The sequence below is a fragment of the Haliaeetus leucocephalus genome, unplaced genomic scaffold, assembly GCF_000737465.1.
Source record: "Haliaeetus leucocephalus isolate CR32 unplaced genomic scaffold, Haliaeetus_leucocephalus-4.0 Scaffold722, whole genome shotgun sequence".
NCBI classification, from domain to species: Eukaryota; Metazoa; Chordata; class Aves; order Accipitriformes; family Accipitridae; genus Haliaeetus; species Haliaeetus leucocephalus.
Genome location: NW_010973158.1, coordinates 1505135 through 1518473, shown reverse-complemented (window position 1 = coordinate 1518473; position 13339 = coordinate 1505135). Strand labels below are relative to the sequence as shown.

General features: G+C 39.0%; 1 protein-coding gene across 4 annotated transcripts in view; it reads left to right on the top strand.

Moving 5' to 3' along the window:
• ERBB2IP (erbb2 interacting protein) overlaps positions 1-13339 on the top strand; it is a 126271-nt gene that overhangs the window by 53314 nt on the left and 59618 nt on the right. For all 4 annotated transcript variants that reach the window (XM_010580515.1, XM_010580514.1, XM_010580513.1 and 1 more), the window contains exons 3-4: positions 5025-5222; positions 10401-10518. In XM_010580515.1, coding sequence (XP_010578817.1) covers positions 5034-5222; positions 10401-10518 — 307 coding nt within the window. In that variant the 5' untranslated portion in view covers positions 5025-5033. The remainder of the gene's footprint in view (positions 1-5024; positions 5223-10400; positions 10519-13339) is intronic.

Here is a 13339-nt window from a genome sequence, read left to right as displayed (position 1 = left end):
TGAGGAGGAAGGAGCAGCAGAGACAATGTGTGATGAAATGACCAAAACCCCCATTTCCCGTCCCCCTGTGCCACTCAGGCAGAGGAGGCAGAAAAGTTGGGAGTGATAGAGCAGCTTGATGGGTGCCTGGCAGCCGGTCAAGGTCAACTCACCACACAGATAGTCCACTGTTGTTACAGTGTAGATCTGATAGAGTTACAGTCTTTGCTTTGCCCTAGCTTCTCCAGTAATTTTTTTCTGGATACTGATTAGTTACACAGTATTCTCCACTTGTTACTTCACTGGCTTTTAGCAAGTCAACCACTGCTTGTAACAGCAGAGGGCTGCTAGCTGTGATTAAATGAGAGGCTGGTAGTAGATGCTTTGTCTGCTGTTTGATCAGTTGGGTAGGGGAAAACATGTATCTGCAAGTAGAAAACCCTCAATTTCAAAATGGAAGAGTTGATTTTTTAAATTTTTTTTTCATGGATATTGTGGCCTTCTTGAACAAATGCTGTGATACTCTTTGCTCAGTTTGGCCTTGCTTATCGATTCTGAAGGTTTAAAGTGCTCCAAGTCATTCATGGTCTCAAATGGGATAGACTAGGTGAACTGATATCTATCTATCTAGTTATATAGATATAAGACAGAAAAAATAAGATGAAGTTTTGACATAGCTTATATTAAATAATTTGTGTACAGTTTCACAGCAAAACGTCTTTCAGTTGTGAACTCTTATCTCCCTCTCTTTTTGATCTTACTGGTTAAGCACTACTGTTATACCATACTTATATTAACTACCATACTTATATGAGAAAGCACCTAACTTTTCTCACAAATTTGAGACTTCACAGAATAATTAGCCTTCACCACCATTGAACCCCTAGAGGAAAACCTGTCTGTGTAGTTGCTGCTGCCTTCAGGATATAGGCAGGTCAATAGTAACATTTTCCTTTGTCCCATTCTGTGTAGTTATTGTGGAATTTGTTTCCTATTACTGTCACAGTTAATATATGTGAATGAGTGAAGACTATACTTCAATGAAATACACATGTTGGTGTAGTTTAAACTGGCCATTTTTGAGTTTACTACAGAGACTACAGCATCTCTGATCCTTAGGTGTGATCCTCAAATAAGCTTGGAAGAGGAGGTGTGAAATAAATGCTAAAAAGGATTCATGGAGGGGAAAAAAAGTTTATAATTAGCAAACATATCAATGTAAACTAGGTATTTTTTTAACACTGCATTTTTTGGGGTGGTAGATTAAGTCTTCACAAACAGAACACAGCTAATTCTCCCTTATGCCTTCCAACTTTTGAGCCCTTAATGATTACAAAGAAAAGCTTCTGATTATATATAAAGAGGTGTTTTTCCCTTCCTATTCCTTCAAAAAGTAAAAAAAACCCTAACTGTATGAAGATCCTAATTTTTCCTCTGTTGGCTGTGAACACTGAACCTGAGTTAAACTTGTGTCAAGGCTTTAATGGATTAGGGAACAAGGGGGCTTTGTCTGGGGGGTCCCCCCCCCCCCCCATCCTCTGAGTTCTTTAGTAGCTCTGCCTCATAAAAATCTGGAGTTGTTAAGTGGTGCAGAAAAATAAGCCATCTCAGTGTTGTAGATCTGCAAAACAATCTTACATTGTCTGATTTGGTGCCTTCAGATGGTCTGATGTTGTGGCATATTATGAAATGAAGATTTTTCTGCTTGTGAGACTACCCTGTTTTGTGGGAAGGGAAACAATGCTATACTTCGTGTTCCCTTCTACCTTCAGTCTATTTTCCCAAACTACCCATGGAGAAGTTATTATTTTGAGCAATATAAGAAAAGCACATGTTCTGTACAACGTCACATTTTCCTGTCTTTGGTAATTATAACAGTGGACTCTCTTCTGCAGTACATCCTTCCTTTCCTCCAAGTTTTTTTGCTTGGGCAACTGACCACAAGGTAGGTGGATAGACATATGGGGGGCGGGGGGTGTGTGGTGTGTCTGACTGTCTCTCTATAAATATATATTGCAGAAGAGTGGTGGTGTGGAATACTTGCTGCAACTATTCTGCTGCACCCATTTCCTAGTATTGGCAGCCATCTTTGTTGTAGAACACCAGTGCTAAACAATTCCTCATATATGTGTAGAAGTAAAATTGAACAAATGTAAGACAAATTTGAACTAAATCACATTGTGTAGTTTCCTACATTTACTTAAATGTAGCTCTCTTGGTTCATTCTGGTTTTTGAAACATTAAAATTAGATGTATGCTCAAGCTGGTCAAATCAATGGTTTGGGGGGAGGGTTGCTTATTTGATACTTAACTATGAGTTTGACTATTTTGGCTTGAAATGTGAGCTGTGAATTTAGGTACTTTAACTGACATGGTAACTGACTGGAGATAATGACCCAACAGTGTGATGTTGTACAGGCATTTGTTTACTGATCTGTGTTTACAGTGCTGTGGATGCAGGTGATCTTTTAAACCCTCCCACCCCCTGCCCCAAAGCTCAAGATCTCTCTGACAAAATAAAGGAGTAAGTTAGGTATGTGTGTTTTGCATTGTTAGGCCCTATGAGTTTTGTTGCTTCAGAAACTTTTGAGACCTGAGCAAGTAAGACCAGGGGTGAAGAGAACAGCCACTGAAAAAGAGGGGGCAAACAGTGTAACGTATGCACTTTTTGAGGGATCTCAATGAAAAAAGGTATCTTACTTTGTTATGTGTATGAACCATGTAGTGAACTTTTTCATATTCCAGAAACCAAAGCATAATTCTCAGAAGTTGAAATGACTGGACAAAGCCAACTTATTGGTGGCTGCAACTAGTATGATATCGGTGTGTCTTCTCCTGCCAGACTTCTGGTAATCAACTTGCACATACAATCTCTGCTTCCAGTCCTTGTTTCCAAGGCGTATCTTCTTCTGTTTATACTCTGGTTTGAAGAGACTGCTGTTGGTGCTTCTTTCTGAAGTGATGTGTTTTTCCACAGCTCTGCAGATCTCTGAAGTAATAACAAAATCAGAAGACATTTCTTTTAGTTAAAGGCTCTTTCGTTTGTTAGTGTTGGCCATGGAATTCCTCTTGTGTCTTCACATGCAGCCTCTGAGGCTTGGAGAAGGCGTGGGTAGGTCTGACCCAGTGAGCACATCAGCTTCTGTAGCATCTTTGGCATCTGGCTGTGGGTGGCTGGAGGATGTCATGCTGGAGCCTGTTTCTGTGAAAAAAGCAGGAGGAGGTTATGGTGTTTCTTTTGCTGACTTTCCCATTCTGCGGAAATCCTCAGCATGAAATTTGCAGTCTCTAAACTCTTTGCACTGCAATACAGTTAAATATTTTTATTTTTAGATCACTTTGTTTTGTTTTGTTTAAATAACATGGCTGGAGTTTTATGCAACTGTGAAGTGTTCTGATAGATAACCAACATTGTAACAAAATCCTAGCAACATTGAAGCATTGTTAAAAAAGGAAGTCTTCACATCCCACTATTCTAAAGAGTTTTCTTCCATCTTTTTAATGGATGGATGTAGAATCTGACTGTATCTAGCCTGAGTGGTAAGTTGTACTTCTGTTTAGTGAAAACAGTAAAGTACAGCAGTCCCTCAACCTGTTGTCATATAAATTAAACATGCTGTGAAGTACTTGGCAAGCTAGCTACTCATAGAGAAAAATCCAAGTGTGAGACTTTTATTTGTCTTAGTAAGGAAAGGGTTCTTGCAGCCTGTGACTTCATATAGTGCAGTGGCCATGGTATTTTATTTTATCCTTGTATGACTAATATACTGTCTGAAAGTTGAAGTACAGTCTGCTGAATGTGTCAGAAAGACACAGTTTTCTGTCACCAATCCAGAAGTTGAAATATAATTTCTGCAATTCCAAAAAATTTGAAATTTTTAAAAAAGCATATTTTAATTTGGAGCGTTGGCAGTTTGATTGAGAAAATAAATACTTGGTGCTGTTTTGGAAAAGTATGTATTTTTAGACCTATTTTCTGAGGAAATTAAGCTTACATGGTTGTGTTGTCTGTCTGCACATGTTGGTCCTTCCTGAAAAATTGTTGAGTCTGTCATCTGATTTCAACCAAACCTGAAACTTGAGGTGACATTTTGAAGATGATTGTTTCCAAATTTTGTGAAAATGCATTGTTAATTAAAGGAGAGAGGCCTAAACTTGTGCTCTTGCTGAGGAGAGAAGAGGCAGAACATGGCTGGTGTATGCTGTCAGTAATCAGCTAGTCAGTCTTGCACCATTTAGGTTCACTGTCTCCTGCTGAGTAGGAAGTATTGTAGAAGCCAGGGAGAGTAGAGGGGAGTGTTGTAGCAATGATTGAGTTTAAAGGAGGAAAGATACATTTCCATAGCAAGGTGAAATTTCCTTAGTTCCAGTGTGCACAGCAAGATGTGTTGAAGTTTTCCAAACTGAATGGAGTCGCAAAAAGAAGTAACTTCTTTATTTGTGCACTTGGAAATCTTTCCTTTTAAACTGTAGGTAGAACAGTTGGTAGAAACCACACTGGTTCTTTTTGTTGTATTCTGTCTTTAAATGAGGGATTTGAAATTCAGGTGCATGAATTTAATCTTATTCATCACCAAAAAAACCCCAAAATATTCCTATAGCTACATTTTAATGCTCTGTAAAGGGTGGATTTTATTATATTAAGCAAAAATATCATCCCAATAACCTTTGTAAAGATAGGGATAAGCTATGTTGTAAAAGCACAATTGATAGTTCAGAACTGCTGCTTCAAAATTCTCTACCTCTCTGCAATGTAGGGCTGTGTTAGCAGGTGACAAGTTACAGGCTAAATTTTTACTTCATATTCTGGGGTCTGTAGGTCTTTTAACCCCATTTAATGCCCCTACAGATCTGTTGTGTTTAAAAGAAAACAAATACTCTTTCCCCCACCTTTCTCTCATATATATGTGTACACAGACACATATGCAGATATGTATACACTTCTTCCTTTTTTAAGTATTTAGCAGCCAGTGGAAGTTTGAGAAGCTGTCCATGTATTTCTGAAGTTGTCTTTGTTTTTAAATTGATCAATTTCTGTTTTACAGTGCCTGAAAATGACAACAAAGCGGAATTTGTTTGTGCGGCTGGTGCCATGCCGCTGTCTGCGTGGAGAGGAGGAAACAGTCACTACACTTGATTATTCTCACTGCAGCCTGGAACAGGTGCCTAAGGAGATTTTTACTTTTGAAAAGACCTTGGAAGAACTCTATTTAGATGCTAATCAGATTGAAGAGCTTCCAAAGGTATGTTGGCTGGTTTTCCTTTTAGTTACATTTATTAACTCTATTACTTCATCAGCATTGTAGAAGCTAATAGTGTCTAGCTTTCCATTTCAGCTTTTAGGCTGCAGTTTGCCAAATATTTTTAAGTAAATGTTGGTCCGAAAAGAAGCAGCCCTGGTAGAAGGGATGTTTATGCATTCCAGCTTGACTAGTTTGCTGCATGAATTGGGATGAAACTGCTTAAGCAACTGATCCAGCCCAAAATATGTGCATAGCAGAAGAGGCTGACTGATTTATTGTGTGGCAGTGTCTGCTCAAACTGACTACCTGTATTCGACAAATTGTGGTATTACTTTGAATCTCTGATAACACATGAAGATTAGAAGAAGCAAGATTAATGTCTTGTTCAGACCTCTGTGCCCACAAAAGATAGCTGCAATCCAAAGTATCTATTAATTGAAGTCCTGCTTTCTTCTCCAGTACATGACTGAAGAGACTTTCTGAAGTATCCTTAGATTACTTAAGTTCAAAAACTAGAGAGCCGGAATGACACTTTGATTACATCTTTATTATAGAAATCAGTATCTGTTGTTTGTTCTGAAATCTGAAGATAAACTGCATGCTGAATTAGCAGTATGCTAGAGAAAAGAATGAAAATTTTTGCCAGTGAGACTTTTGAGAAGTACAAAGTGATCATTGCAATAGACTTGTTTCCATTACTACGTCCCATATTGGTTGAATTAAAAACTTAAATGAAGGACTTAATATTTGAAATAATTTTGTCACAATTGTGTGCAAATCTACGCTGTCATGCAGGACAACTATGGAATGCTTTGTTAGATTTTTGGAAAGTTTGCTATACCCAATTCAGGTTTTGCTGGTTTGGATGTTTTGACAGATAAATGAAACACATAAGGAAATAAACCAGTTCCGGGATAGTAACTTGACAGTTATCAGAAGCCCTGGATTCCAGTAAAGCTGACTTAAACCAGCTGAGTGCCTTTGAAAATCCAACCTTAAATGCTTCTGAGAAGCCATCAATGAAAATCTGTGTTGGTACATTAAATAAAGCTAATAACATACAAGTTAAAACTAGATATTTTGTCAAAGTTATAGTTTAGAACTTCCACTATTTTATTCTTCTCTCTTCCCAAGCAGATATTTCCTTACTCTGGAGTTAGTCTTTTAGTTAGTCTTTATCAGAGAAGAATAAAATTGAATGCTTCAAAACCAGAATAAAATACCTTTCTTAGCAAAAAAAAAAAGGAGATTTTCTGAACTCTTCTTGCATTAAATTCCAATTTCCCCAATCATAAGAACTAAGCAAACATCTTGCTCCCAAACTCATAATTCTTTAAAAAATTCCTTTTATTAATCTTAAAAGACGAAGAAAGACTTCACTGTAGCGATCGAATGGCTGCATGTCGCCATTTTAGACCAGAAGTGGTTAGTCTACTTTGTCTTCCTTTTCTGTTACATGCCATTTGATTTTATTAGTCAGTTCCTATACGAAATCCAATTTTGATACAGGACTGTCGTGGTTTCAGCCTAGCTGGTAACAAAGCACCACGCATCCACTCGCTCACTCTCCCCCCTGGCCCCTGGCCTTGGTGGGATGAGGAGAAAATACAAAGGCAGGCTCATGGGTTGAGATAAGGACTGGGAGGGATCACTCACCACTTATGGTCACGGGCAAAAGACAGGCTCAACTTGGGGAAAAAACAAAATCAATTTAATTTACTACAAATCAAAACAAAACAAGGATATTAGGAAGTAAAACCAAACCTTTGAACACCTTCCCCCCAACCCTCCCTCCTTCCTGGTTCTCTCCGCCTCCTGCCCCCAGCAGCACAGGGGAACAGGGGGTGGGGGTTGGGGTCTGCTCCCCACAGCTTGTCTCTGCCGCTCCTTCCTCCTCAGGGGGAGGACTCCTCACTTGTCCCCTGCTCCACTGTGGGGTCCCTCCCGCAGGAGACAGTCCTTCACAAACTTCTCCAGCGTGGGTCCTTCCCACAGGCTGCAGTTCTTCATGAACTGCTCCAGCGTGGGTCCTTTCCATGGGCTGCAGTCCTTCAGGCACAGACTGTTCCAGCATGGGCTTTCCCATGGCATCACGGCCATCTTTGGGGACATTCCCCTGCTCCGGCGTGGGCCTCCCTCCCCGGGCTGCAGGTGGGCATCTGCTCCCCCGCTCCCCTCCATGGGCTGGGGGGGGACAGCCTGACGTCTCACCACAGGCTGCAGGGGCATCCCCTCCTCCCCCGCTCCTCCTCCCCCTCCTTCTGCACTGACCTCGCTGTCTGCAGAGGGGTTCCTTTCACATTCCGATCCCCCTACTCACTGCCGGTTCCCCCTCTTAAATCTGCTCTCCCAGAGGCGCTACCGCCATCGCTGATGGGCTCGGCCTTGGCCAGAGGCGGGTCTGGCTCGGAGCCGGGGAAGCTTCTAGCAGCTTCTCACAGGAGCCACCCCTGCGGCCCTCCCCCACTACCAAAAAAGCCCATGCCACACAAACCCATAACAACGAGTAAACTGTGAGGTGGGCAGTCCACCAATTGCCTTGGTCCAGTCTAAGATTAAATTATCCACATGATTAGAAAGACTGCTTAAACGTTTATGTTTTGTTCCTTTTGCTTTTCTTTACTGAACTGCAGGGACCTGTAATAGTGTACACTTGCTTCATGCTAATGTGTTTGTACATTATAGTAAGTCATCCTTATAGGCTTATTTTTGAGAAGCTAAGCATTTTTTTCAGCTTTCAAGTAATTTTGGTCATTATTTTCTACTACCATTTCAATTTTCAAAGCAAAAAAACCCCACATGTAAATTCAAATACTGCAAAGGAAACAAGCAGAGAGATAAGGGAGTAGTGAAGACATAGTAAAAGTGTTTTATTTAATCATTTGACAGAAATTGTAAACTTAAAACTATCCACAGAAGATCTGTAAGGGAGGGCCTGTAATGTTTGAAATGATCCTAGCCTGTTTGGAGCCAGAGATTCAAGCTGTGTATCCCTTTTCCCTAACCCAGGCTTTTAGTCTTTTAATTTTGAAAAAGCCTTCTAATTAAGCCATCTCAGATGAAGGGTGCAGTACTTACTAGGCTGTCTCCAGCTTTCTGAAGCCTGGTTAAGACATTCCCACTCTTCCCCTTTCCTCTTTGCCCCTGGTGGTGTGTTCTTAACCCTGTTTTGCAATCTGCTGCACTTTGTATGCTGCAACACAGCTGGTTTAGGGCTGTCTTGTCAGCCTGATCACTGAAATGGCTTGTCAGTGGGTGTGCTTTTTTTTTTTTAATTGTCTGCAATCTTGTCAGTACTCCGGTATACTTCAAAAATCGTTTCTTACAGTACAGCTCCTTAATTTATTTGACTGGCCAAGGTTGCAATATAAGCAAACTACAGTGGAGAGAAAGCTAGTGGTAGCAAGTGTTGGTGTGTAGTCTCAGTTTCAGAAGTGACTGGGCATTTGAAATGCTTTCATCTTGTGTGCTAAATCACATCTGAAAAGGTACCCTGTTTATCCCAAGTGCCACGATGTGCATTTGAGCTGAAAAGCTCAAACTGTAGCAGTTTTTGTTTTCCCTCCTACTTTGCTGTTAGGAAGAAACTGGAATTCTGCAGTAAAATAGTCCTTAATTATATGACTTCTGGTGTTCACTAACAGTAATGATGATCTACTTAATCACTGAATGTGCAAACTACAAAAAACAACAACAACAAAAGGAACAACTACAAAGTCAACACCATACAAAACTCCCCCACCCACATTTTCCTTTAGGGATCTTGCAGTTCCTTGTGCTGCATTTGCTTTCACCTGACTAATTGGAGAAATTTCTAATGATTCCAAGACTTCAGATTATTGTTTTCAGGATGAATCTGAAGTATATATTCTTGCTTGAAGTACTGAAATAAAGGCACGGCTCCAAAACACACGAGCTCATCAAAGTTCTCCTTCCCATATATCCTGAGTAACTTGTAACTCTTCAAAGCCTTAATGATATCAACTAGTTCTAACAGGTGTACATTTCTGAGGAGTTGGAAACATCAGTAGGCAAGTTAAAGCTCATTCCTTGAATTGTCCATCTTGCTAATTTATGTCTGCTTTTGTTCTGGGGTGGTATATGCAAACGTTACATGAATGGGGCTTCTTCAACGGTCTGTGGTTGAAATAATGGCCTCGTAATTGAGAGAGACCCAAGAAATTTTGATTGAACTAAGCCCCATTGCTGTGATGATGATTGGGATACATTTTTTAGTCATAGGACACTTCCTGGTTTTGTATGATCTTTTCTCAGAATTCCAAATGAAAAGAACAGTAAGTCCAGGTATTTATGAATGATCTTATCCAAAATTGTCAGGAAAGAATATTCATCATAAAATGTTCAGATGAACCTTTTCAACCACTTTCTTACAGATATTTATTTTCTGCTATCTGTATGCTTCCTAGATACCATTTGAGGATTTTTCTTCCATTACACTAATATTACTTGCCCTATTTTGTCAATTTGTAAAGCTTCTGGGTAAGAATCTCAAGGTAACTTGCATATAGAAAGAATCTGGCTCTGAGCTAATATTTGATACAAATTATAATGCATGTATACAGAAGAGATTATATAGTTTTCTATATACTTAGATCAAACTTTCACTAGTTTTCATCACAATCTTGTTAGATTTTTATGTACTTGAGCTAGGAAGCATGGAAGGGAAAAAAAATATTGTAAGATATAACAGAATAAAATTTAAATTTTTAGAGAAGATCAATACCTATTCAAATGCTGTATTCCAGAACTATTTAACTTTAAAAAAAGGCATCTATGAATTTAATTTTTTCTTTGTTTTTGAAGAAACTGTAATTACCTCTGAGGTATCACATGACATGTCTATTATGGAAGATATTTTCCAATTTTTGCAGGACTACGTGTAACTACAGGTCACAATTTCTGAGATACTAGAAGGAATTTGTAGGAAGTGTTAAGTATAGGTGCTGGCTTGTGACTGTTTGCAGTTCTTTGCTTTCCTAAGCATTGTAAACTTAGACAATTTTGAATAAAACTAGTTAAATAAAGTTTTTGTAGTCAAAGAGTCTAGATAGTCTGGCCTTCAAGCTGTGAGGTCAGAAGATTAAAGGGATTAAAACCAAAAGCTATATAGAGGAAACTAAGAGAAAGTCGCATTCACTTTTTTCTTTGTTTCAATAGCAACTTTTTAACTGTCAGTCTCTGCACAAGCTGAGTTTGCCAGACAATGATCTAACCACATTGCCAGCATCCATTGCAAATCTCATTAATCTCAGGGAACTGGATGTCAGCAAGAATGGTAAGTCACTTCACTTATTATATTGGGGTAGCTAAAAGGTAAATCACCATTGACTGTACAAAGATACTAGTGAAAGTATAATTTCTAGAAGCTACACAGCTAGTAAATTTTAAATTACTACTCTAAATCACTGCTTAATGTGAAAGATGCTCTTTTATGGTCTGGTTGTGATATTTAATTGTATCTGTCAAATTGATTGGTTTGTACTTTGAGATTCATTACTGAAAATTTTACATTCTCTCAAAACGCATATGCTCAAACTTACTACTTTTAGTGGCTTTCTCATGTTTCACTATCCTGAAGAGAGTTTGCACAAGAATTCATAAAATTTTTCTGGATTCTGTTGTTGTATTTTGTTGCATATGAAAATTGTTTTCAGTTTATTTTAATGAGCTGTCTGAAAATTGTTGTAGGATTTGCCTGCTTTGCTGTCCTGCTCTGGGGATGGTAACCTCTGTTGCATGGGGAAAAGTGTCTGTGGGCAGTGACTGGTTCACTTGTCTGACTTGTTAAAAATCTATCATTCTGTGTGAGTCAGCCTTTTATAAATCATGAAACATTGTCAGCCAAGTATTGTATACATGGGCTTTTATTAACAGTGCAGCTTTGGCAAGCTGGCAGATGTGTACAACTGTGAGGAAATTGAAATAACTTATATTGTCATCAGGCTTCATTGTGTGGCTTATTTGAGAGAAAAAAAGGTCAGTCTTGCTAACTGATGAGGGTACAATAGTCTCGTCTTACTAATTCAGAGTGAAGTAAGAGGACCTCTCCTTGAAATCATATTTGAAAATAAGAATTACAAAAATATGCCAAGGATTTTATCTTATTAAATTAATTGTTTTATTTGGACAGCTAGCTAATTATGACTCCATGAAGTTAAGTAAGTTCTGCTTTATTAAGAATATTCTAGTTGTTGACAAGTTGGCATTCTCCTTGATTGTCCATTGTAGCCAGTGGACAAGCCAATATACTTAAACTGTTACTTTATTATTTCTGCTTAATGAATACAGCATTTAGTATGATAACTTGACCTGATTGTCACTGCTCTGTTCCTGGTACAAGTAGATTAATAGTCTTTCTTAAAGAACACTGGCCTTAAACTTTCATAGTGACACACAACAGAGAGAGAATCATCTTTTTGTCCTAGACTGAACTGTTGAAAGGATTAACTGTTTCCAACACAAGTTCTCAATGCACTAAACTTAAAAGCAGCAAAAAGACATTTGAGTTCTAGTGCTGGCAAATTCCTTAGCTTATGTGTGTAAATAGGCAGCTGGTCACTAGCAGCTAGAGAGTTACTTGTCTGTCCAAAATGGTGTAACCTCTGGCTAAGCCTTCAGAGAGTTGCTGAAAGAGCACTTGTTCCTCTGAGGCACATAAGGAATTTAAGGAGGCAATAGCTGAACAAAATGCTATTCCATTAAACTGTGAAGCTCTGTTTGCTAGGGGTTGTTTTGTTTTGTTTTTAACACCTTTCAGAGATGACAGGGCGGAAGCTTACTTAACTATTATCGTGCATCTGTTCTCAATCTTATCACAATTCGGATAAATTCTCTGCCTAGTGTTGCATATCAAAAATAGCCCTGAGGTCAAGCGCTTGTTTACTTGGGGTATCTTGTCTCCCACTATTCCTGAAAGCTCTGTAAAACTCAAAAAAACAAAGCGTGGTCCCCGTTGGTCCCTGTTGAGTGAGGTGAGAAATAGTGCTGTTTATTCTGTAATAAATTTGGTATTATTTGAGACTTCAGTTTGTTGGCTTAAGTGCCTTTCCCTTTCTGTTTCCCTGTTGTCGTGGTTTAACCCCAGCCAGCAATTAAGCACCACACAGCTGCTCACTCACTTGCCCCCACTCAGTAGGATGGGGGAGAGAATTGGAAGGAAAAAGGTAAAACTCCTGGGTTGAGACAAGAACAGTTTAATAGAACAGAAAGGAAGGAATTAATAATGATAATAATAACAGCAACAATAAAATGACAATAATAATAATAAAAGGATTGAAATGTACAAAAAAGTGATGCACAGTGCAATTGCTCACCACTGACCGATTGATGCCCAGTTAGTTCCTGAGCAGCGATCTGTCCCCCCAGGCCAACTCCCCCAATTTTATATACTGGACATGACGACACATGGTATGGAATACCCCTTTGGCCAGTTTGGGCCAGCTGTCCTGTCTGTGTCCCCTCCCAACTTCTTGTGCCCCTCCAGCCTTCTTGCTAGCTGAAAAATCCTTGACTTAGTATACACACTACTTAACACACTGATATTTTCAGTTGTTGCTGTCAACGTTCTTCTTATACTAAATCCAGCTACTAGAAAGAAAATTAACTCTGTCCCAGCTGAAACCAGGACACCTATTCACTGTTAAAACCATCGAACATTTTTGTCTTGACAACTGCAAGCCTATTCTCTTCCCTTGTGTCTGCTTTTCTCTTGTTAAGAGTTTACTGCTCAGTTTCCCACTTTGGACAATTGTTCTGATGTGTGTCTATAATAGAACCAAATAGGAGGGGTTTTACTAGTTTTCTAAGACTAGCAAAACTGATCAAAATCTCTGATTTGTCCTTTTTCTTTGTAAGATATTGAAAGAATACAGTGCGAATGCAGTGGACTTTGTGGGAAGCACCTAATTTATCAAAAAAAATAAATTACTGGAGATTAATCGCCAATCTTAGTGCAGGATGATGAGAGATGCCAAATTCTAAAAGAATTGAGTGTGTTTCTCAGAATCCTGTGGTTGTGGCAAGTGAAGTGATAGTTCCTCTATTTTTCTTGTAGTATTGATGTACCATAAGTGTTTTCTTCCAGTGTGGATGGACTT